This window comes from Rhinolophus sinicus, chromosome 17, assembly GCF_057876585.1.
Source record: "Rhinolophus sinicus isolate RSI-liver-muscle chromosome 17, RSI-T2T, whole genome shotgun sequence".
In the NCBI taxonomy this organism is placed as follows: Eukaryota; Metazoa; Chordata; class Mammalia; order Chiroptera; family Rhinolophidae; genus Rhinolophus; species Rhinolophus sinicus.
The window spans coordinates 129,663,845-129,689,151 of NC_142517.1; the positions used below are offsets into that span (position 1 = coordinate 129,663,845).

At 40.3% G+C, this 25,307-nt stretch overlaps 1 protein-coding gene across 8 annotated transcripts in view; it reads left to right on the forward strand.

The window, feature by feature from the left end:
• Positions 1 to 25,307, forward strand: part of MGAT5 (alpha-1,6-mannosylglycoprotein 6-beta-N-acetylglucosaminyltransferase) — a 323,438-nt gene that overhangs the window by 202,521 nt on the left and 95,610 nt on the right. For all 8 annotated transcript variants that reach the window (XM_019731135.3, XM_019731136.3, XM_019731137.3 and 5 more), the window contains 5 exons: positions 1,061 to 1,132; positions 2,747 to 2,908; positions 6,349 to 6,518; positions 9,528 to 9,662; positions 15,403 to 15,536. In XM_019731135.3, the coding sequence (XP_019586694.2) occupies positions 1,061 to 1,132; positions 2,747 to 2,908; positions 6,349 to 6,518; positions 9,528 to 9,662; positions 15,403 to 15,536 (673 nt within the window). The remainder of the gene's footprint in view (positions 1 to 1,060; positions 1,133 to 2,746; positions 2,909 to 6,348; positions 6,519 to 9,527; positions 9,663 to 15,402; positions 15,537 to 25,307) is intronic.

The following is a 25,307-nucleotide window of genomic DNA, read 5'->3' on the forward strand; positions in this document are numbered from 1 at the left end:
CTGACTCTGCATTGCTGACCCAGGAGGCTGTGGTCTAACACATGTCTTTGCCTTCTCAGTGACCTTCCAAGGAAACCGCCCTCCCTCTTGCTTTGTTCATTTTTATAGGTCCACCTGGCCTTAGGAAGATTATTTTCAATGGCTATTTATTATCCATCTTCAATAGTTTCACTATATATTAGTAACTGGGTGATACACCATTGTGGAATTGTATGACCAGTTTTGACAGAGAGCTCAGACATCATTATTACTCTGCATTTTCCATTTTTCCTTTACTAGAAATTATGAATTGGCCTAATTTTCTTTGGTAACCTTTATCGAAGGGATTCCTATAAAACCTGGTGCTTTCCTTTCTCTTCTCCCCCCACTCCCTTCCTCAGCTCTCTAAACTCTTGTGCATTAACAGAACAATCCATCTTCTAGAATGGCTCTCATGAGATCGCTGAGGGTTTTTTTCCTTTTTCCTTTCATCTCTTTCTCCAGTACATTTTGCCGTCTATTTCTTGTGATAGTGTGAAGCCAGAAAATGAAGGAAAGCCTAGATCAGTTAGCTTTAAATTATCAGCTGCAATTCTAATTCTGAGATAAATGATTGAGTTCTGTGGCTCGGATGCCATGGTATTTCCTTTCCAGACATGCCACAGCAGATAACGAATCATCCCTGTCTTTTTGCTATATAGTCAGAGAGGCACCTTTTCATTCTCATTCCCCTATGGCAATGTTCTAGTCTTTTAACTTTCTGCCATAAGAGCCCCCTCTCCTTCTGTTGTAGAAATGTGAGGATTAAATGATTAAGGAAACATCACTGTAGAATACTTTGAAGTACAGATGTAAAGTGTAATCATACTCCTTGGGACCTTTGGTGATGATTGTTTCACCTGAGAGGGCACCTGTCTCTGGATTGCTCGCTAAAAGCATGGGACTCCGACTAATAATATTAATAACCCACTTAAATATAGTGCTCATTGTGTGTCAGAAACTGTGCTCAGTGTTTTGTACATTGATTAATTCACTTACAGATGAACCAGCATACTTAGTGCCCCTGATTTATATTTTTCAGGTTGAAAACTGGTGTCCTCATTTACCTTGGAGAGCAAAAAATCCCTACGAAGAAGCTGATCATAATTCATTGGTAAGTGATTTTGGAAACCTCTTACTAGGCTCCTGAGTTGGGTCGGATGCCAAGTGATACATGTGGAGTCTTCTAGAAATGCCAGCTGTAATCTGAAATAGTGATACACTGAAGAACTTCTATCCCCAGTCCTGTAGAAATCTGGGTGACCAGAGCACTCAACCAGTGTGCATATATTTATTGAACAATTCTCTGAGGGTTCCTAAGCGATAAGCTACTGATAAGAATAAGAGTTTGTGTCAGATGTGGAGGTGCTCAGTGATCTAAGGAGGGCTATGGTTGTAAATAGTGACCGTACCTGTATAAATGCCAGAATACGGACCCACAGAAATTGATGAGGAAGTGGTGGTCTCAGGCTGTAGGGGTCAGGGATGGGACAAAGAGAAGATGACGTTGGAGCTGAATTTAAAATGATGAGTGAATTTATACTGGGTGAAGGAGATAAAGGTGTCTGATTTGAGGAAGAAGGTTCATATTAGAGAATTTTGCATTTTCAGGGAGTAGGGTAGAGCATGGGTCAGTGGGACAAGGCCAAGCGGGTTTGGATGAGCTGGGGTGAAGATGAGGTTGGAAAGATAGGTAGGGGACGGTGACAGGCTTAAGCCTTTAGACTGGGGAATCAGCTAAAGGCCAGGGAGTCAATATATTCATCTTTGTAGGCTGGTAAGGTCCCTGTCAGAGCTACTCAATTCTGACCTTGTAGCACAGAGAGCAGCCATGGACAATATATAAATGAATGGGTGTGGCTGTGTTCCAGTGAAAGTTCATGTACAAAAATAAACACCAAGGAGGATTTTCCTTAAGACTCATAGTTTGCTGACTCATGCTTCTGTCATGGGAAATTGTTGAGTCAAGAAGGGACATGATCAGATGAGTGTTTAGAATGAACTATGGTGACTGCTGAAAGATGGTTTCAGCATGTTTTAGATGTGATATGAAAAATATTAGTGTTATTTTAATCACTGATTGTATCCAGCTATATTATAAAAATGTTCTTCCTGGCTTTTAAATCATCCTGGCCTGAATTTTAAATTTTATTCAGTTGTGATAGGAAAATGTTATTCCTGGCTTTTAAATTCTTTAGAAAATAGTGAACTTTCATTCGTTTGGACTGGGGAAAAAACTGGATGAGGAGCATGTATTTTTCTCTACTTAATTTTATGGACAGAATGAGGCTTTTTGGCAGCACACACAATACGAGGTAGCCTGTTAAGAATTGACTTCAGCTTTCCCAGGAGTCGGCTACCCTGCTTGAAGTGGCCAATAAATTCAGGTGCAGAGAATTTCAAGGTACATCAAGCGTACTCATTATATTTAAAAATAAAAAAAAATGCATTTTAACATAGCTCAGGGCTTTGCAATGACTGTGCTTTCTTTCTCAATTTCTAATTTTGTAAATGATGTCCCTTAAAGCAGATCAGCAGTCAGGGGCCTTTGCTTCAATGTGCAATCCTGGGACCTTAAAAGCAAAGCTGTGCAGCAGACAAGTCTCACTTTTGAAGCCCTGCATTTAATTGAGTATCTCTTTCAAGTTTTCAAATGTCACATCATGAAAACCATTATGGTTTCTGACTTTTTATCTTCTACTCATTTTTATTAAATTTCTGTTTCTAGGCGGAAATTCGTACGGATTTTAATATTCTCCACAGTATGATGAAAAAGCATGAAGAATTCCGTTGGATGAGATTGCGGATCCGGCGAATGGCTGACGCGTGGATCCAAGCAATCAAGTCCCTGGCAGAAAAGCAGAATCTTGAAAAGAGAAAAAGGAAGAAAGTGAGTTTCTAATTAAGTCAGTTCAGTTAGGTGCCAGTTTTCTTTTAAAATTTGATTTTGCTTGGAAACAAGACTAAGAGAAATGTCATGTCTCAATGATGTTCCCTCAGGGTGAATCTGCTCTGTCTGTTGTACAGCCATTTTTGCGTTTTCCTTTCCCCAGTTACAATCATCTTACTTAGCAAGGACCAGCACACATGTGTCTTGGGTGAAGACACCCAGAATATCTGCCTGTAAGATGTTTCCTTTGAACCATCTGTCTCTCTCAGTGGTGTCAGGAAACTTAATCCTCTTTTCTTTACTTGAATACAACCTTTGAGAACTTTCTGTTACATCATCGTGACAATTTTCTCTTTTTGATGTTTGTCAGTTCTGGGGTTTGGGCAACTGGTGAGTCCCATTGCTTCTCTGTTTGGTTGGTATTGCTGCTTACGTTCTTGAGAGAGATACTGTAAGTTAAACTTGAACCAGTTTGTTTCAATGCTTGGCAAAACTCTAGAATACCCCTGAGCATGGAAGATTTTATACCCTATTAATTAGAGACTAAGTGGCTGTGGCTTTAGATTAACTGTTCTGATAATGAAAAAATTGAGCAAAGTAAACGATCTGTTCCTATGTCTAAAAATAAATTAAAAATGAGTTAGGTATTCCTAATTTGACTAATTTGATATCCTGGAAAAAGAAAATACAGATACACTGGCAAAACCCCAAGTCAAACTTGGATGGATCAGTTTTGCTTAGATCCCTTGAGTTTAGGAGATAACAAGACAAAACGTCCTGGCACCAAAGAGTCCTCTGTGGAAGAACATGTGGACAGAGGTCCAGATGGGCTGTAAAAAGCAAACAGTAGATCTGTATAATCCTATGTAGTAATTTATTGTTAGGTGAAGAAAAGTTAGGTGGAAAATAGTGAACCTTGTTTTTAAAAGGGAGAGGGAATATGTTTATATCTATATCTACATGTATACATGTAGTTACATATATACACACCAATATATAATGTATATATAACACATATACACTTCTTGCTCATATATCATATATTTTTAACTGGAAGGATAAACCATAAAATTAAAAATGAAAGGAAATGGATGGTGATGGTGGTTGCATAACAGTGTGAATTTACTTAATGCCACTGAACTGTATACTTAAAAATGGTTAAAATGGTAAATTTTATGTTATGTGTATTTTACCACAATAAAACAAAGGTCAAATAAAGAGCGGGGGAATAGTGTAGAGGTAACAGGTATAGAAACCAGACTTCTCTGAATATATTTTACTTTGTAGATTTGATACTGGAATCATTTTACATAAGTGTAAAATAAAATTTAATTACTCAAAAAAAAGCAACACCTGAAAATCACAAGGACTATGAAACAAATGAATTGACTGCCTATCCAATTTTACTATAAACATAGAAAAGGACTAATCTTAGTGACTATAGAACACAGTAAGTTGAATATCTCTAATGGGCTATCACAAAGGACAAAATACTACAAAAATATCATAAAACACTTTTTACTAATCATGTGGTAGGTGGTGGTGTTGATAGTCTCGTTTGGAATCCATTATGTGTATTGGAATAAAGCAAATGAGTAATTATATTAGTGTCCTTGAAAAATGGGATTATCAGTGTGGGAGAGAGGAAGTAACAGATGTCAGATGGATAATGTTATGTAAAAATACTGTAATCCTGAGTTTGAATTGGAAAAACCAGTATGAACTCATGATAAGTTTTATCCTAGATGAAAAACAAATTTTCTAGCCATGACCACTGAATAGTCCTACAAACAGTTGTAATCTGGAGTCCCCTAAACACAGACTTGGTTCTTTACATACCATTTTCACGAAATGGAAGAGGAGTTTCTTAGAAAATTGGCGAAGGTCTGAGACAGAAGTTGTCAATGAGCTTGGAACACTTCCTCATACCAGAAAGCAAAGAAACTGTCAAAGATGACGGGGATTGTGTCAAAAGAACTTAGAAGCCAACTTGAACAGCCCCCCCATTGGCCAAAATGAGACAATTTGATAATCAGTAAGAATAATAACTGCACTTTATTGAAACACATCAAATATACTTATATCTATGATTTTATAATGATACCTATATTTTTTAATCCACATTAGTCCTTATTAGAGAATGCTAAAGAACAAATTTGGGGATTTTTGTTGTTTTTTTAACTGGTAAATAAAGGGGAAGAATGAAGCATTGACCAGGTTGCTGTTTTTTTGTTTGTTTGTTTGTTTTAATGTAAATTGTATTTGAGAGTAACCAAATAGTTGATGAGGGGTAGTTTCTCTTTATAGAAGTATCGCAGCTAATAGATGCAGAAGGAATGACAGAATATCAACATTTTGCCACCCCTAATGGATTAATGCATTTAGTTAGTAATCATCAGTAGCTGCTAACATCACAAAACAGAGATTGTTCCCACCAGTGGAAGTACATGGCACCCCTTGTGAAGTAGTATTGCAAAGAAAAAAAAAATATGAATGGGTCATGTGTGTAGATCTAATTACTAAATACAAGGGACTGAAGAATCTGTTACGCAATCAGCAATATCTGGAATGTGAGAGAGACCACTGCAAGTGCAACCCAGTTTCTTTGACAAATAAATTACAAACATACCCCCACACACTCCTCAGAAAAAGGATGATCAGGAACTACTATCGATTAAAGAAGGCTAAGACATATATGAAGCAATTATAATTTATGCACTTTATTTTACTTCTGACTCAACCAATTACACTTGAAAAAATAAGGGACACTTGAGGACGTGTAGACACTAACTGGATATTGGATGATATTAAGGAATTAATAGCTATTCTAGGGGTGACAGTGATGTTATGATCTTTTAAGTGAAAGTTTGTTTCCTGTAGAGATGCAAACTGAAATACAGATGAAAGCAGGTGATGTCTAGAATTTGCTTCAAGATAAGATAGAGGGGTTGGGAGAAAATGAGTGGTGTATATTAAACAAGATTTGTCATGAGGTAATCATTCTTGAAGTTACATGATGAGTACATTGGAATTGACTATCGTGTCATCTTTGCTTTTGTATACATTTGATATGTTCCATGTTAAAAGTGTAAAAATATTTTAGCTATGGAAAAAAGTCCCAAGTTATTCAGAAATATTTTATTTTTCTGGCTTACTCTCCTTTAATGCTGACTTTCTAAATATATCCTTCTTTTAAAAGTCCATACCTGATGCTCTTAGCCATACTGAGGGCAATAATGACTTTATTTCTCTAAAACAACAATGAAAAAGTATTGTTTGCCTTTCTTTGTACTTTCTAGAAAAACTCCTTACCCCCATTGGGATTTCAGTAGAACATAGACATGACTTTAGCATTGGTTCATCACCTTTCGGTGTTTTCTTGTGGAGTTTATGCTTGGTTCAGTGGGAATCAGTTTTTGCCTCTTGTTTTCTTTTTTCAGGTCCTCGTTCACCTGGGACTCCTGACGAAGGAATCTGGATTTAAGATTGCGGAGACAGCTTTCAGTGGTGGCCCTCTTGGTGAATTAGTTCAATGGAGTGATTTAATTACATCTCTGTACTTACTGGGCCATGACATTAGGATTTCAGCTTCACTGGCTGAGCTCAAGGAGTAAGGAGATTACTTTTCAATTTTAAAATCAGAATACAGAAAAGAAATTGTAAACTCTTAAAGCCCTCTATTAGTGTGTAATTTCTTGTGGAGGAAAATGAAAGTGATAATTCACTAAACAAGAGATAAGAAGATTATTTTCAGGAGCTAAATACATACACTGTGAAAAGGATAATATGTTTTCATTGTAGTGACAGGCTCCAGAGGCTGCATAAATGAATGCCAGAAAATTCAAACTAAGGAGCTTATTCTTTGATATTACAGGTGCTTCCAACATCTGCACAAAACATTATTGACTTTCCTAATTCCCTGTCTCTTGTTGAAATTCATACCATTCCCTACATCAAGCTTTCTAAATCTTGAAACAGGGCAGGTTCCTGTTTATAATTTAATTTGGATAGAATGAGTTTCCTGAAAGCCCTGATCCAATCCTTTTTCAATTAGCCAACTTTCAACTCTGAGCCTGTTAACTCTACCTGGGTTTTCTATTTCACTGAAATTTGCTTCTAGCTCCAGCCTTCTCTTAATCTCTTTTAGATTGACACAGCTGGCTAAGCAGGAATGCTTAACTCCCCTTCACTCCTTTTGGATAACTGCCCACTGAGACTTTTGCAAAACATGTTGCCACATGTCAAATGTTCCACAAGAAACACCTTGAATCAACATTCTGGAGGTGGAAGGGGTGTTAAAGTATATCCCACCCTGCTCCTACTTTATTGTTCAAGATACTGACTCCCAGATGGGTCACTTGTGTTAGGTCCAAGGTCCGCACCTCATTAGTGGCAGTGTTGAGATGAAAGCAATATCCGTAAGATAATATCGGCTGTCCTTTCTTAAGTGATTTCCATGGGCGGAAACTGATAATGGCTTTAGTTACAACAGCACTGATGACTATTAACAGCTAGCATTTGTTGAGTGCTCACTGTGCATCAGACACTAAGCATCTTACATGTTTCATCTTATTTAGTCCTTAGCACAAACTTGGAAATAGGTACTACTGCTTTCTGCATTTTACAGATGAGGAAACTGGTTCAGACCACAGATGAGTTGTGGAAGGTCACACGGAGAATACGTGGGAAGCCAGGACTTGAGCCATATGTCTGTCTGACCTCATAGCCTGTGCTCTTGACCACTGCACTGCATCTCTCCTTTCAGATCTAGATAAACCTGAGGTCATCTGAACCCTTAACCCCCACTGTGTCCCTTCAGCAGGCTGCCTCCTGTTGCCTCCTTCCTGTTTCCTTTAAAACACACTGGGTACACCACCTGGGAAGTAGGTGCCGTCATTCCCCCTATGCCTGCTGTGGGCTGGTTCTTGGTATAAGATATAGAGATGAGCAGCAGGTGGTCAAGGAGATGACAATCTTTTGATGATTACAACTGGTGCGTCACTTAATAATTACACTAATTCTAATGTGGTTAGTGCTAATTGAGAGATGAATGCTAGAATGTAAGCACAGGGAGTGTAGAACCTGTGGAAATATTGCCCACGGTGTATTGAGCACCTAGAATAGTGCCTAGCCCACAGTGGGTGCTCATAACTACTGCACAAATGAGTGAAAGGACGAATAAATGGATGAATGCATGAGTGGTTTACTGTAGGAACCCCAGGGACAAGTGCTTTCTGGGGAAGTCAGGAAAGGCTTATTAGGGGTCTGCCAGGCAGACTTAGTTTGGTGGTCAAGAGAAAGTCTGTAGAGGTCTTGAAGCACTAGTGACAGGGACAGATGTGTATTTTTCAAGAAGACAGTTGTGGAAGCAACATAGAACCGTGGTTCCCAACCATGACTGCACATAGAACCACCTGGAAAACTTTTTAGATTCCCAAAACTCACACCATAGCTCAGACTAATCGAACCACAACCTTTCGGGATAGGGCACCGGCATCCATATCTTGATGCCTCCAGGTTTCCAATGTGCAGACAAGTTTGGGAACCACTGAATACAGGGTGGACCAGGAATCAGGAAACTCTGCCTCAATGGGCCAAGTCTAGTCCTGCCTTTTTTTATTAATGAGGTTTCCTGGGAACACAGCTACACCCATTGTTTCTGTATCAACTGTGACTTCTTTCATTCTGCAATGGAGAGTTGAGTAGTTGAGAGAGAGAAAGTGTGGCCTTAAAGATGAAAGTATTTACTACCTCACCTTTTACCAAAAAATCTTCAAATTCTTGGGAAGAACTTGGTTATAGGGAACCAGAGGAGAGGAACAGTGTGCCTGGCACAGCTATAGAGCAGAGTCCTGTTTATGTCTATTGTCCTTTGAAATAGGATCTATGCATCATTTGGTGAAGGATTGTTGTGGCACATGAGCAGGGGCAGAAGGCTTCAATGAAGACCCACTTCTAGGTGAATGGCACAGTGGAAGAAAGGGTAATGAAGAAGTATAAACTGTAGTGCTGGTCTGTAGTACAGTCTAGTCAGAAGGAACAATTTGATGTAAGAGAAAACATTAGGAGACAATACAAGACAGTATTGAAAGTAATTTATACTATAGATGCCAGAACTAGAAGAGGTCAGAAGTAGGAGGTCAGTGAGGGCTGGAGTAATAAGCAACTAATAGTCATGAGTATCTACTATACATTAGTCAGTTTCTAATCAATGCCTCATATAATCCCGAAGGGTACCTGAGAGGTTGCTATCTTTTCTTATCTGTATCCAATGTGGTTTTGTGCTGGGGTTTTTTTGTTTGACTCTGAGGAAAGATTCTGAAGTTCAGTAACTTGTCTAAGATCTCACAGCTGCTAGATAGTGGCGATAAATTCAGATCTGTATCTTCCTTGATTTCAAAGGCTGTTTGTACACCATTTTCTTTTGCAAGAGTCGGAAGCAGGGCTCTGGATGGGCCTCGATGGGTGGGCAGAACTTAGATAAGCAGTAGATTGGGAAGGGCCTTGCCATCCTCTCGGATAAGGAGTCTTGGATGTTTATGTACCTATTAAAGTTGTTAAGTGTAGTGCCTTGAAGTAAATTGTTTATCTTTTTTTCCTCCCTTTGCCCTTTCTCTAGAATAATGAAGAAGGTTGTAGGAAACCGATCTGGCTGCCCAACTGTAGGAGACAGAATCGTTGAACTCATTTATATCGACATTGTAGGACTCGCTCAATTCAAGAAAACTCTTGGACCATCCTGGGTACATTACCAGTAAGTGCTGCATGCTGCTCTTAAGTTTGTAGAGTTTTAATTTTTTTTTAACAAGGTCACATGGTTGCAGGTAGAAAAAGCTTATCAAAGATTACCTTTTGAACTATGTGGAGTATATTTTCCATTCCTAATTGAAAATCAGATTCTCCACAATGACTTTTTACTTTCAAGGGCTATTCATTATTTTCATTGATTTCTTTTAAGAATAGAAAACAAGTGTCCAAGCTCCTTTTTGCCTTCTCTAATACTTAGTTAGCATTCCTCTCAGTACGCCTACACCAATCTCATCTGTTTAATCAAATAATGATTTTGATAAACTATGGACAGAGTCATTTCTTGTGTTTCTTAGGTTTGAGATAGTGACTCATTTCTCTTCGACTTTCCACCATCAGTATTCTTGTCATTCTTGGAAGAGAAAGCTGGGAATAGCTTGTCTGAATGTTGGTCTTGCACTTTTTAATACCTGCCTCAGGCTTAGTATGACTCAAGTACATGGGTTAGTCTGTGCACAGTCTGTATTATTTGGTAGATGAGTTCAGTGTTTCCTGGGTGTGAGTTTGGGACCGTGATTTAGTATTTGAAACGATTGTACATGATACACAGCATAACACTAAATGACATTGAATTATATAATGAAGTTTATTTTTCTGTTTTCTTTCAATCTTTCTGAAAAGGGCTTAGTTTGATGCTACGATCTGTTCAACACTACTTTTAACACGTGCATGTATTTTTAACAGTGAGAACAGCTATACATCTCAGCCTTCAGCACGCAAAAGTATCTAGTTTGAGTTTAATACTTACTAAAGAAGAGTAATATGCTTTTTTTGTTGTCTTCCATTTGTTACAGTTATACTGGCTTTTATTTATGGTCTGTAAAAATTTCTAATAAATTTTAAAAGGTGAATAAGTTTAAACAAACATCATATTTATTTAATAGTATCAGTGGTACATGAATTTGAGTAAAAATCGTAACGTTAATACCAACTTTACCAGTGATGGTAGGTGTTGACCTACAGTTTGAACTGACTTCCTAAGAGAAGCCTGCAAATCCTTCAATTAGCACAACTTGGGAACCCCTCTATGTGTGTCTTTTCTTTTGCTATTCAGTAAAGAGATGTTTTGATATGTTCTTTTAACCTAACCAATAAATGAATCAGTAATGGCCTGAACTAGGTTTCTTTATTTCAGGTTAGTTTATAGTTTAATATTATTAACTTTAATCTCCAAGGTTATATCAGACTGGAAGGCCTTTAGAATGGAAAGAAATGAAAATTGAACATATTAAGAACCTTCTCAAAAACACAGGGGGAAACACCACTGTCATTCATTCCCTTCCCTTGCGGTAGCACTGATTTTCAGTAGCAATGATTTTCCTCACTGGGTAGTGAAACCATCATGGGCAGAGAAAAGGGATTGATTAAGAAGAGACTGTGTGCTTTTCATTGCCTTTGGATATAGTTTCACAAAAAAGCAAAATAAAAATCTTGGTATGGGCCAGAATAGCACTCTGCCTTCTGCATCAGGTTTGTCTTGATTCTGGGTTTATTGTTTTCTTGAAGTTTTCATGAATCATGGGTCATCACATTTGTTCTCAGTTACATGGAAATACCCATCTTTTTTCTTGGTTAATAAGTCATGTAAGTAAACAGTGTTGTTGTTGTTTTTTATTTTTTTTATTTTTAGCTACAGCATTAAAAAGAAAGAAAGAAAAAAAGAAAGAAAGAAAGGCAGTGCTGCTGTGTTCTGACGCTTTGCAAATGGCAGGCATCTGATAAATGTGTTAAAGGAACTGGGCAGTGCGACCATCCCTGGACTCACATATCCTCGCCATTAAGAAGGGCGGTTTGGATGGGAAAATGTTCTCAGCAGTAGTGTTTAGGTCAATTAAAAAAGACAATTTCATTATCAAAATGGTCACTGTTGATTGGTATTTGATTCTTATTGGATCGAAAGGCACTATCTCAGAGGGGGTTTACGGAAGAGTGTAATGTTTATGCCGCCTTTCTTTAACAAATCATCTGTGTTAGTGATATTAGCTGGCAGGAGGTCTGTTAGTACTTTAGCCCTGATGTCTTTGTGGCGTGATGAAACTAAGCTTTCATCAGAAGGCCAAGCAGGGCCTCCAGAAAGTTTCTTGCTCATTTGTTTCCATTTTGAAGATTAGAACTTCTCAGGGCTATTAATAGTAGGTGGTACGAATTCCATTAAATGTAAAGTTATCGTCTGATGTTTCTTTTAGGAAAAAACTCTTGAGTCCTGTTGATCTTGGAAATGTTGATCTTTGTAAATTCTGTCTAATTTTTGTAGGGACCAGGCAATTCAATTAAACATTTACTAAATACCTACACACAGCTAGTATACTGCTAGGTACTGCAAAACTCATTCCCACTTTGCTTCTTATGCACCCTTTGCTGAGCATTGAGGACACACAGGAAAGTGAGATGCAAATTAGCCTACAGTATACCATGTTTTACATTAAGCTCCAAATTAGAAAGTAGGTCCTGGCAAGGAGGTTATGAGCATCCATCTTGTAATGGTGTGGCTTAGAGCAGAGAGAATGTTCCAAGAGTCATTTGGCATTGGTGCAGTGATCCCTGTTAGAAGGAGGCCAGCTGCTCGGGCAGCAAGGCAAATATCTTTTTAAGTCATCAGTCTGTTCCTGATGCTCCAGAACCAAGGCATTAGAGGAAGGGCATAAATATTAACAACACAAACACAATTCCAAAATACACAGCTGTAGAAAGTGATCGAAGGAGGAAAACTATGTTAAGCCTCCTCTGTCATAGACAAAGATCAGTCTCCTGCCTCTGGTTATAAAACAAACCCAGAAAAGCTAAAAAAAAAAAAAAAAAAAAAGGCAATTCCTAAATCAAAGCTTCAAGTATAAGGATGTAGAATTACAAGTGTATGAGACAGGGGATCCTTCACTCTATAGCCTTCCATTGGGAAAACGCCCACCATCCCGTAGCGTACGTCTAGGCATTCAGGAGTTAGGTGACTACCAGGCATCTTTACTCGTTAGAGTTTGTTTTAATTATCCGTATTGAAAATCACACCAATAAAACTCCAAGTTAAAAACAGAGTCACAAGCCAAAGCTGGGGAGGAATATAGAATGTTCGAGTCGATGGCAAATAAGTGGAAGCAGCCAAAGCCTTCAAGGCGAAGCTTCCTTATGACAAGGGTGCTTGTTGCTCCCTGCCCTGTCTGCTCTGAGCGCCATTGTCCTTGAATCCCAGCTCTGTCCCTCTGGCAGGAGCTGCACCTTTCCAGCCTCACCTGTCAGGATGCGTCCCTCCCTCCCTGGCAGCGACCTCCTGCAGCAAGCTGCCTCTGTCGTCCCTGCTGTTTCCTGCCATCTTTCTCAGAAAAAAAAATATGCTGGCTCCCATCAGTTCCTTTTGCATCTTATTTTAAAAAGAAAACTGTAAATTAAAACATGGGAATGTTTTATTAAGAAAAAAGGAATGCTCTGAGCTGTTCAAAGAGCTCGGAAATCATGCATTGGTCAGTTCCTTGGGTCCCTAGCTTTTTCCTGGATGTGGACGCTCATTTCTGTCCACCTATTGGCTGCCAGGCTGATGACACCTTCTTGGTGAGACTGTGAAAATTGTCGCTGTGATGATAACATGTTCCTTGAGAGCCAGCCACACAGGCATCCAAAACAAGGAAATGCTTTCTGTGGTCATCTTGTATTTCACTTTGTGGTCATGACCCACCCTCCTTCATCCCTACCTTCCCTCTTTCTTTTGTTCCTTATCTAGAAAAACGGTGGTGATAGCTAATGAGAAAATCATCACACCAAAATGGCAATTTACTGTTGCCCTTCCTGAAAAATCCAATCTGGTGTTCACATTTTTTTTTTCCTGAATCACACATTGGTGTAAAAATAAAACGTTGGAAGAATGACTCCCTAATAGTGCAAAAAGGAAGAAAGAAATTGAATCAGATACTTGAAAGTCATTTCCATCATCTGACTCTAAAATGCAAGCTTTAATCTTTACTTACTTTCATGCTTATTGGTCCAGTAAAGGCTATTCAGAGGTATTTTTGATACATAACAGAAAATTGTGCCATTTTAATTGGCCAATTATTAGCTAAATTTACATCAATGTTTTGAGAATCACTAATGAAATAACTGTAAACAAAATCAGTAAATTCTGTTTTAGTATTGATTCCTTTCCTCTGATTGGTCATTCTATGTGCGCGCTAAAGCAGTTTGTCAGCAGGCTTTTTCTGTCAAGGGCCAGATAGTAAATATTTGAGACTTTACTGGCCATATGGTCTCTGTCTCTCTCACTGTATTGTTCATTGTGTGAAAGAAGCCACAGTAATATGTAAACAACTGGGTGTGGCTATGTTCAAATAAAACTTTATTTTTGAATGCTGAGAATTGCATTTCATACAATTTTCACATGTCACAAAACATTCTTTTTTGTCCTTTTTTTTTTTTCTTTTTTTCTTTTAACGATATAAAAATGTAAAGATAATTCTGTGCGCGAAGGCCATACAAAAGTGGGCAGTGGACCAGATTTGGCTGACCCCGTTCTAAGGCTTCGGCGGAACAGCCAAATGAAACATCTTCAATTCCACTTCTTCAGGTCCTGGGAGAAACCAATAATGTTCTGTTACTGTCGAATATATAAAAATCACCACTGCCTATTGAGCGAAATTCTAAGCTTTCCCTAAAATCACATATTCTAATTAATTGACGAAAATGTTGGATGATTGTTGAAAGAGCTAAGCTATGCCAGTATTTTAAGCAGAATAAGATCTCCACCTTTGTCTGTTCAGGCTGTTGTAATATATACCACAGACTGGGGGCTTGTAAAAAACAAGCATTGATTGCTCACAGATCTGGAAACTGGAAGTCCAAGATCATGGTGGAGTGAGGGCTGGCTTCCAGGTCTCAAACTTCCTGTTTCCTCACATGATGGAAGGGCCCGGGAGCTCTGCTAAAAGAGCAGTGACCCCATTCATGAGTGCTGCCCTGTCATGACCTTGTCACCTCCCAGAGCTTCCATCTACTAATACGATCACCTCTGGGGCGTAGGATTTCAACACACTGTGTTTCCCTGAAAATAAGACCTACCCCGAAAAGAAGCCCCAGTGAAGATCGTCAGCCAGACGGTCGCATTTAGCACATATGACAATGTTCCAGAAGAAGAAGACATGACTGTCTTTGAATAAATGTCGATTGTTGTTACATGAAAAAATGACATCCCCTGAAAATACGCCCTAATACATCTTTTGGAGCAAAAATTAGTATAAGACCCGGTCTTATTTTCGGGGAAATACAGTATAAGACCCAGTCTTATTTTCGGGGAAACGTGGTATATATTTGGGGGGACATAAACATTCAGACCATAGCTACCTCTAAAAATGGTGGTTCTTTGTTTCTTCAACAAGTATTCACTAGTCACCACTGTATGCTAGGCCCTGGCTAGGGGTACAGCAGTGAACAGGCGGCTCCAGCTTGTGGGTACTTTTGAGTGATCTTCTATGATTAGTCAACTCACCCGAAGCCGATTGTATGTGCTGTGATGGTCTAGGCTCAGTAGTCACACATGGAGATGTTTGGTGTCCAAGCTATTCTAAAACCTCTCAATTCCTGTCCAGTAGCTTTTCTAAATAAAAGGATCTGTCCATTTTGGGCAGTTTCTGAAAGAGAGTTTAGAGTTTTCATGTTTCAAGCTTTGGGGTCAAAGCTGTAGATTTACTCAGAGCACTTTTTTCTTTCAGGTGCATGCTCCGAGTCCTGGACTCATTCGGCACCGAGCCGGAGTTTAACCATGCTAATTATGCCCAGTCCAAAGGCCACAAGACCCCCTGGGGAAAATGGAATCTGAACCCACAGCAGTTTTACACCATGTTCCGTGAGTATCCACATTCGCCTCTGCTTTCCAGAATGCCATCAAAGATAAACGGGAAAAGAAATTTGATGGCCATGTATTTTTAGTTATGATTCCCAGGGCCCTGAACTGTAGAAACGTGTGCTACTGAACCTTGGCCTTGGGAATAACTGACTTTTTTTTTTTTTTTTTTTAATTGCAATTGAAAGTCCATGCGAGCCTTTTGTGAAAGGGCTTGGGTCGACTTTGGATTGGCTGGCACGACACCCATTTTATGTTACACAGATGCTGCTTAGGATCTACTTGGTTAGTGATGAGAAATGAGGTCTTCTGTGTCCATACATTTTCCAAATAATGATACCTTAACTTAAGCACCAAACTTTAAAGAAAAAAGTTTGCTTTTTAAAAATGCAACTTTGGAAAGCACTCTTTCGCACTTTTCTGACTTCTTAACCACTAGGCCCAGAAGGCAACCTGACCTTCTCTTGCTCACACGGTGTCATTGTTGCCGATAGCAGTGATTATTTTAGGAGGTGATACAGTGGGCCCACTAAAAGGTGATCAATTAATTGGCCCCAACTGTAGGCTCTTAGCATTTTTCTGTTTTGATGGTAGTTTTTTTCCTCCCACATTCACCATTTCCTACTGCTGCTGCTATCAGTTTACCCGCCTCTAGCCTCATTTCATTTATAATTAGCTGAGTATTGTGAAGCTAGGTTTGATAGTGTTCAGGCCAAGAGGAAATTGTTTGAGTCAGGAGATCTTGGTGATGAGGAGAAGTCCTATTCTGGAAATGAAAGGTCACATGGGTGAAACAGTTCATTTGGATGCTCAGAGTAGAGAATTCCCAGTTAATGAAATTATCAGATAATTTTAATGCACAGGTTTCTATCCTAAAATGAATATCTGAGACGTACACTTGTTTCCTTAGTTCAGTTACAACCCAAGGGATCCCTACCCTGTCTTTTCCCTTGTGGTTGCCTCTCCCCCTTGTGTGCAGCCCCCTGAGACCCTTTACTCAGGGTCACTAAATGTAACAGCAGACACATTGGACTAATCCCCAGCTGTGTGAGGTGTAAGAAGGAAGAATTAAGAAGGGTTAATTTAAAAAATCAGCTCATGTTTAAATGTTCTTTTTAGCTCAGAGAGACTTGTAAGAGAACGTTATGTGTATAGTAAACATGACTATTATTGTTCCTAGAGCTACGAGGTGTGATCAAACAATACGGTGAATGTTTAAATAAAACAAAAATCATTACAGTAAAAGACACATTGCCGTTAATCCCCCTCAAAACACTCTCCCTCGCTTTGAATACTTAGCCCACCATTCTTGCTGCTTTCTGAAGCAGTTCTGGAAGTCCTCTTTTGTGAGTGTCTTTAGTTATGGTGTCATGGTTGCCTCGATGTCCTGAATCATTTTGACTTTGGGGAAGAGTGAGAAGTCGCATGGTGCCAGATACAGTGAATAAGGTGGATGAGGACACACTGTAATGTTTTTATTTGATGGAAATTGCCGTATACCAGAAGCGATGTATGACACGAACTGTTGTCATGATAAAGGATGATTTATAGCACGCTTTAAACCACACCTTTTCTCAGCCATAGTTCACACCCAACTGACTGCACCAAACAAGTTGAAACTTGTCACACACTGTTACAGTTAAGGTTCAATGCCCCGCTTCCCGTATTGAAGATCCCTGTCTTTCCAATGGATGGCACTTGGCAGCAGCATTCACCATATTTTTTTATCACAACAGAAAATGCTCTGTGTCACACATCACGTCTGGTACGGCAATTTCTGTCAGATAAAAACACTTTGGTGGGGGGCCGGCCCAGTGGCTCAGGCAGTTAGAGCTCTATACTCCTAACTCCGAAGGCTGCCGGTTCGATTCCCACATGGGCCAGTGGGCTCTCAACCACAAGGTTGCCAGTTCAATTCCTCGAGTCCCACAAGGGATGGTGGGCAGCGCCCCCTGCAACTAAGATTGAACACGGCACCTTCAGCTGAGCTGCCGCTGAGCTCCCAGATGGCTCAGTGGGTTGGAGTGCGTCCTCTCAACCACAAGGTTGCCAGTTTCAACTCCCACAAGGGATGGTGGGCTGTGCCCCTTGCAACTAGCAACGGCAACTGGACCTGGAGCTGAGCTGCGCCTTCCACAGCTAAGACTGAAAGGACAACAACTTGAAGCTAAATGGCACCCTCCACAACCAAGATTGAAAGGACAACAACTTGACTTGGAAAAAAGTCCTGGAAGTACACACTGTTCCGCAATAAAGTCCTGTTCCCCTTCCCCAATAAAATCTTTAAAAAAAAACAACAAAAAAACATTATGGTGTATCCTCATCCACGTTATTCACCAGGTCTGGCACTGCGTGACTTCTGGCTCTTCCCCAAAGTCAAAATGATTCAGGACATCAAGGCAGCCATGACAGCACAACTAAAGACACTCACAAAAGAGGACTTCCAGAACTGCTTCAGAAAGTGGCAAGGACGATGGGATAAGTGTGTTTGAAGTGAGGGGGAGTATTTTGAGGGGCATCAATGGCAATGTGTCTTTTACTGTAAAAATTTTTTCTTTACTTAAACATTCACCATATTGTTTGATCACCCCTCATGTGTCATCCTGCTATGGCAACCTGTCCCTGGGGTACAGTTTAGGGGACAAACTAATCTGTTGCATGTTAGGTGACAGATGGCTGGTCAGCATGGTAAAACGTGTAACTTTGAGGGCCTAAGATGAGATGGTACAAAATAAGAAGTGACCTATGTGTTACACCAAATGAAAAATGTTAGTCATATCTAAAATGGCCACAATTGCCTGAATGATATGTGTGTATTCTCCACGAGATGGCGCAGTTCTGTATCCAGGGAGCACAAATAGAACGTTTTTCCAGAAAGTATAAAATTCTCTTTTAAATGTGTTGGAATTTAGAGTCCTAAAAAACCCTATTTCGTTATACATGAATGGAGGATTTCTACAGTGTTGGTTGATTAAGTTGAAAGAAAGTCACAATGTAACTAAAATGTAACTAAATGTAGCTTACAGTATAACTAAAGATGAAACATAGTTTAATCCCTATTAACATTGGAAGTGAGTAAGTGTCCTAACTGTATATCAGAAGCGATGTAGTCTGACTCAGTTAGATGTATTCTAACTGATCCTAACTGACTCAGAATTTCAGAATTCAGCAAGCATGGGGTGGGCGGGGGACTGATACATTTGACAGCCCTTAAAAAAAAAAAAGACTGCATGGCAACAATAACACCGTAAGTTTTGTAGCAGAGGGTTAGTGTCACTAATACAGAGGGTGCCAAAAAAATGTATACACATTTTAAGAAAGGAAAACTGTACTAAAATTGCAATAATCAATATATACTGATAACAAAAGATGAATACAAGCCATGTTTGACTTCTGCAATTACAAGAGATGCTCAAAGTGGTTACCATCAGAGTCCAGACACTTCTGATTACAGCGAACTACTGCTTGAGCAACGTTGACCAAAGTGTCCACTTGTATACATTTTTTTTGGCACCCCTCAGTAGGTAAAGAGCTTTTAAAAAATGAAGAAAACGTTCTACAATCCAATATGAAAATGGGCAAAATCTATTACCAATTCAAAGGAAAAATAAATTTATTGCCCAAACATATGAAAACACATTAACCTCACTCACAATGAAGAGAAATGCTTTTCAAATGGCGTCGCAATATCATGTTGTGCATATCAGATTGGCCAACATCTGAAAGTTGGCAGCATAGCTATTCCAGTGGTGAGGCCCAGGCATAGCAGTCTTTTCCCACCTTAGTGGTGACAGTGCAGCATGGTGTTCAGTGTGTGAGGATACGTGTTACCATCTAGCAAAACTACCAATGCATCTTTCCTTTGAGCAAATTATACCTAGGACTCTATCCCAAAGATATGTGAGCAAAAATAAGAAATGACATGTTCACAAGGCCATTCATTGTGGCACGATTGTAATAGACAAAGACTGGAAATAACCCAAATGTCCCTATAATGGGGTCCATTGATAGAAGTGCTGTGTAACTGTGAGAAGCAATGACAAAAGTGTCCACTTCTCTGGGGCAAGATGCTCAATTCAGTGATAAAAACCAAAGTGTAGGGTAGTTTGTAGAGTTACTCCATTCTACAGAAGAAGGGTACGGAGGAGGCATGTGTGTATACGTTAGTGTATATGACTTCGTTTGTATTTTCAAAAGACATAATGGAAGAATAAAAAACAAGCTAGTAAGAATGATTATCACTGGAGGAGAGGTGTGCAGGATCACGGATAGAAAGTGGATGTCTCTTAATGTACCTTGTTTTGACTTTGGAACCATGTAAATGTTTCACACAATTGAAAAAAATCCAAAACAGAAAAACACTCGCTAACTGAAACAGATTGAAAAAAAAAAAATGAAACAAACCTACTCATCTATCAGGTTAGTGTTAATCTCTCATCCTGAGAAAATAATTATTTCAAGTGACTTTAAAATGCAGTCTTTGGAATGTACATTCATAGGGGGAAATATTTCTGTTATTTGAAACTATTGCAGGTATACCATAGGATCCAAAATTTTCAATGTATAAGAAAGGGAGTACATAAAGAATTAAAGTAAAGACTGTGTAATATTCAACTCGAATAGGAAATATCTATATGCACTTACTTGTATTTATCTTTAAAAAGACAATGTTTCCCAGCTCTGTACTTTGAAAAGGATCAAAAGTAAAGATGACTCACTCGCAAGTATTCTTAGCACTTAGACTGGGATTCCCAAACACATTTCCCACTAAAAGGAACCTCCTGCTCAGATAAGTAGCTGATTTCAGGTCCCTGGCAGGAAACGTGCCAGATGAGACATGTTGGCATGCCAGAAAGCAAGGAAGCCAAGACAGACCAGTGGGGTGGAGTCAGAAGGACTCGAGAGCCAAAGATGGGACAGTTAGAGCACCAAAGAGAATAATGACTTCATGAAATCAAACCAATGAGAAATAATCCATGAGTCTGGAATCCATGACACTTCAAACAAGAAAAACCCACAAAATCAATAGGTCACTTTTACAAGTTGCCAGGACACCACTTCAGTACTCTGAAAAATAAAGGGAAAGAATCCAGCTTTGATCCTGATTTTCTAAGATAAATTGTATTTGACATCAGTCAAATAGTTGATGAAAGTTGTTAATCATGGACAAATCACAGCTCATAAATGCAAAAGGATGGAAGAATTAGAAAATCAGCATTGTGTAACTCCTAAATGGATAATGGAGCCCGGCCCCACCCTCAGTGTTGGCTGATTCATCAAGTAACAGGTTGATGGGAAAATCCCTCATGGTGAAGCTGCCTGGAATGGAGGAAATAGGGAAATGAAGCGGTTTGAGACGTTTCATCATGTTGAGGTGTGTCAGTTGGAGAATTTGCAACTGAAAACAGTGACTCTTGCACCCTGCTTTCCAGAGCCTGTCCACGGAGAACTTGGGTGCATCCTTAAGAGAGGGAGCCCTTCCTCCCCACATAACAAAGGGGTGGGGTCTAGTCCAACCCAGCCTAATCTTCCCCAAAGAGTCTTTCATTCCCTCGCCCTTTGGGAAAATGTGGCTAATCTCGTGGTCTGCATGACCATTCCTTTGAGTATAAGAAGAAAATTTCAGAAGTTATAGTTGTTCTTGTTAATTATTAAAAAACAAGTGTACTTGTGTTACTCTATGGGCTGATGGTAATGATTATATAATTGATGGATAAACATGCCCGTGTATTGCAGATGTGCTTAAATTGTTTTCCACTGGTGGGTGCACAATGAAGTTTGCAGACCGCTGAAATAGAGCGTTGTGCTTGTAGAATCAAGTCGTGTTCAAGTGCCGCTGTCTTACTGTTAGATGTAGCAGTGTTCTGGCATGTGAGGAGTGCAGACAGGATGGAGAACCCTGGTCGGAAAGGGCCTGAGAGGAGGATGAAGAAAGAGAGGCATCTGTGGCGAAGCCTGAGGAGCCGTGAGATGAGACCCACTGACTGAAATGCGCTTGCTCTCCAATGTTTGGAGCCCATGTCTCCCTTGGAGGCGACTTCTCTTTCTCTTCTAACTCATTTCCTCACGAAGTTGTTGGAGTTTCTAACAAGTTGAAAAGCCCGGGTTTCCTTTAGTGTTTTGCCCAAATCTCAGAATTTCACTGGAACCATCCTCTCCATGTATTCTGTTTACGGTTGGGTAGTTTTGTACGCGTCAGTATCAACTATTTCTGACACCTTCCTGAGCGGCTTCTGCAGGGAACAGCTGAGTGGTCAGCAAACACTAAGGCCCTGTCTTACTAGATGTATTGATTGGTGGTTGTTTTCCAAGAAGCTGGGAAGTTCAGTCGTTTCTCCCGCAAGGCAGCCCCCTCGTTCCTGCTTCCATCTCTTGTCCACGCTCTAGCATGGCCTCTGAGCTAGGCACAAAGGCCTCCTTCCTGCCACCAGAGCCTGCTCTGAAAGTGCAGCTAAGACCAAGCTATTCCTCCTCAACTGCGGCGCCCACAGAGTCAGGTCCAAAGTTCATAACAAAGCATTTGAGACCCTCAGCTCTTGGTGCCCCCTGCCCTGCCCCCTGCACTCCATCCCTCCCTGGGTCCTGGCCCCAGCCGCACCAGACAACCTGCTGTTCTCTGAAGGTGCCACCTATATTCCTTGCCATTCCTGACTCCTTCAAATCACCCTGATAGCAAAATTTTATTTTTTCCTCTAATACTCTGTTTAAATGACTTCCTCCATCTTCCAGTGAAATTTAAAAAGAAACATACCCTATTACAAAAACACAGAAAGCCTCTCCTACAAGTGTCTCGTAGCATTGTTCTTTTACACACATACATTTTTTTATATAAATTTTATTGGGGAATATTGGGAACAGCGTGTTTTTCCAGGGCCCATCAGCTCCAAGTCGTTGTCCTTCAATCTAGTTGTGGAGGGAGCAGCTCAGCTCCAAGTTCAATTGCCATTTTCAGTCTTTAGTTGCAGGGGGCCCAGCCCACCATCCGATGCAGGAATTGAACTGGCAATCTTGTTGTTGAGAGTTCGCACTCTAACCAACTGAGCCATCCAGCTGCCCCTCTGGCAGCTCAGCGGCAGCTCATTGTCTTCAATCTAGTTGTGGAGGGCACAGCTCACTGGCCCATGTGGGAATCAAACCGGCAACCTTATTGTTCAGAGCTCACACTGTAACCAACGGAGCCATCCAGCCGCCCCACACATACATTTTTATGTAGGTTTAACACACATATTAAAATATGGTCTCTCCTTTTCTTCCACTTAATATAACTTTTTCAAGGTTCTGTTAAAACTCTTGCTAGCAAGTCTGTTGTGTAGTCCATCAAGTGAGTAGCTCCTAATTTGTATTTATTTGGGGACGCTTTTGTTATTTCTTGTTGAGAATTAATTTTTGCTTCTTCTGAGCTTGCCAAGGACTTGGCTTGACCCTGTATTTAGGCATTATTTCAGTCGTGGCCTTTAGTCTGCATCCTGCCTTTTCTTAATGCCTGAAGGCAATCTCTTTTTTTCCCTCAGTCCCAAACAAGGTGTGTTATATTTCAGAATGAAAGAAATCTGTCCACACAGACAAATAAAATAGATAAGGCTTTTGCCTATACTATTTAGAAGAGAAAATAAAACCCTGAGGTGATGACTTCCACCTTGAGTTACCCTGTATTTGGGTAGCTCTAATTATCTACCTACATGATACCCTCTCCCAACTTCATCTGACTTACATAAAATCAGCAGCCGTGGTAAAACATTTTTATCTAATTGCTTTTTTCCTTTTTGTTCCCTGGAGACTGGCTGAAAGTAAATAGCAGAGATGATCCTTTTTCCTGGTTTCAGGCAAGTTTCATTTCAGACGTATATTTACATCCTACCATGGAAAACTTTGAATAATGTTTAGCAGTCTGTCTGCTAACAACCTCTTCACTCACATCACTGTCATAGAACATTCTCTTATTCTCTAGGCCGAGTTGATTGTCTATGTTTGTTTTTATATAATTAATTAACTAACATTTTTGAGCACTTGCAATGATGTAGCTGTCGTTCACAATATGAAGACACCCAAGAATGTGCCTTTTGGGTGCTCACAATCTGTAGTTATAGGCAAATCGGGGGAATACGCAACGTTTATTGGTACATTTGGAAATTTGGGTCCAAAATGACAGAGAAGTAATGAAGTTGCGTGAAGAACAGATTGAGGATTTGAGAGGTGTTAATTTAGAGCCTTCCCATTTCACCTCTAATCTTTCTTTTTTTTTTTTAACCACCCCCTCTTCCCAAATTCCCTTAAGGCTTTCCTCAATAAGAGCTGAAGAAGTGACCAAGCCTGAGTTCGTTTCCTTGTTCATTGTGAGAGTGAATTGAAGACTCAGATTGGAATATTTATTTGGTTGTTGATGTTATCAACTTGTTCAATATATGTCTCCTGACCATCTAGTGTGTGCCAGGTTCTGTGGGGTGCCGAAGGGTCTGTTCTCCAGACGCTTGCTTCTTTATGGGGCAAGAAGGAAGCGCATAAACAAAAATAAGGCTCTATCATGTCTCCACTTTAGAAATGACAGACCCAATTGGGTGGGGCAGAGAGGATCTCAACACAGAGGCAAAGCACATTTGCTTTGTTCTATAGCACTCACTTGGCGGGGGAGGGGGTGTCTGAAAGTGTTGGTTCACAGTAGGGTGAACCCGTTTTCAAGTTGAATGGCCTGCATCGTGGGACCACCCTCTGCCCCTGGCAAACTGGGATGGTTGGTCTTCCCAGTTCATAGTGAGAAGACCTTGGAGGTTCTGTAGAGGAGGAAGGAAGAAACGAAGACAACTGACAAAAACCCATTCCCTGGGCAAAATTAATGGAAAGGAAAGCAGTGCAGGGGAGTGAGTGCCTGGCTCAGGAACTTCCATCGTGGTTGCAAAATAAAGCCGTCCAGTTCTTCCGACCGTGCCTCTTTAAGCTGACAGTATTACTTCTAGTGTTGTCTCTTCTTTGAGAATTCTAGGTCAAATGTTGGAGAAAGGGTTCCTCTCCTTCTTGTTAAATGGCTGCAGGTAAAAAGCAAATTGGAGCAAGTACCAGTTCATCAAATTAGGATTAGGATTTGATGGGGGGGGGGGGGGTGCACAAGGCCAAGTTATTAATTACCAACCACCAGCTTTGTGACCATACTCAACATCTGTAATCCCACTTAGTCCCCGACATTCTACTTAAACATCCGAAGTTTAAAGTAACCCGCCCAAGATAGTGAGTGGCAAAGCTAGGATTTGAACACAGCACTGTCACAGCCCACAGCTCATTCTTTCCCCTGTGCTCATGGTTGAAGATTGAAAGATACCTTCTCTGGCTACATCTTTTTTCTCAAAAGAACACTTTGGTGCCCCACAGCAGCCTGTAAGGAGGATACCAGTTCCTACATCTGAACTCCTGTCATGGTTCTTACACCATCCGGTCCCTGATGACCTCTGGGGTTTTCTTGCCACCTCTTGGCTGTGACATATCTTTCAGGTGCCACGTTGTCTCTGATACCCAGGCCATTTCATGTGCAACACCCTTGTCTGGGAGCCGCTGTCCTTCATGTCCCCGCTGCCCTGCTCATTTTTCAGGGAGCTATCTTGTCCCCAGGAAAGCCTTCCTTCCTTGAGCCAGGCTCTCCTGCTCTGTGGCTGTCCCAGCATCCAGGGTCCAGCCCAGAGCCCACGTGGTGAACCCCAGGAGCATGAACACTGCTGGGTCCTCAATGCCTGAAGTAGTAAAGTAACACCACTGGTGATGAATAGCTGTTGAATTCATGAATAAAGA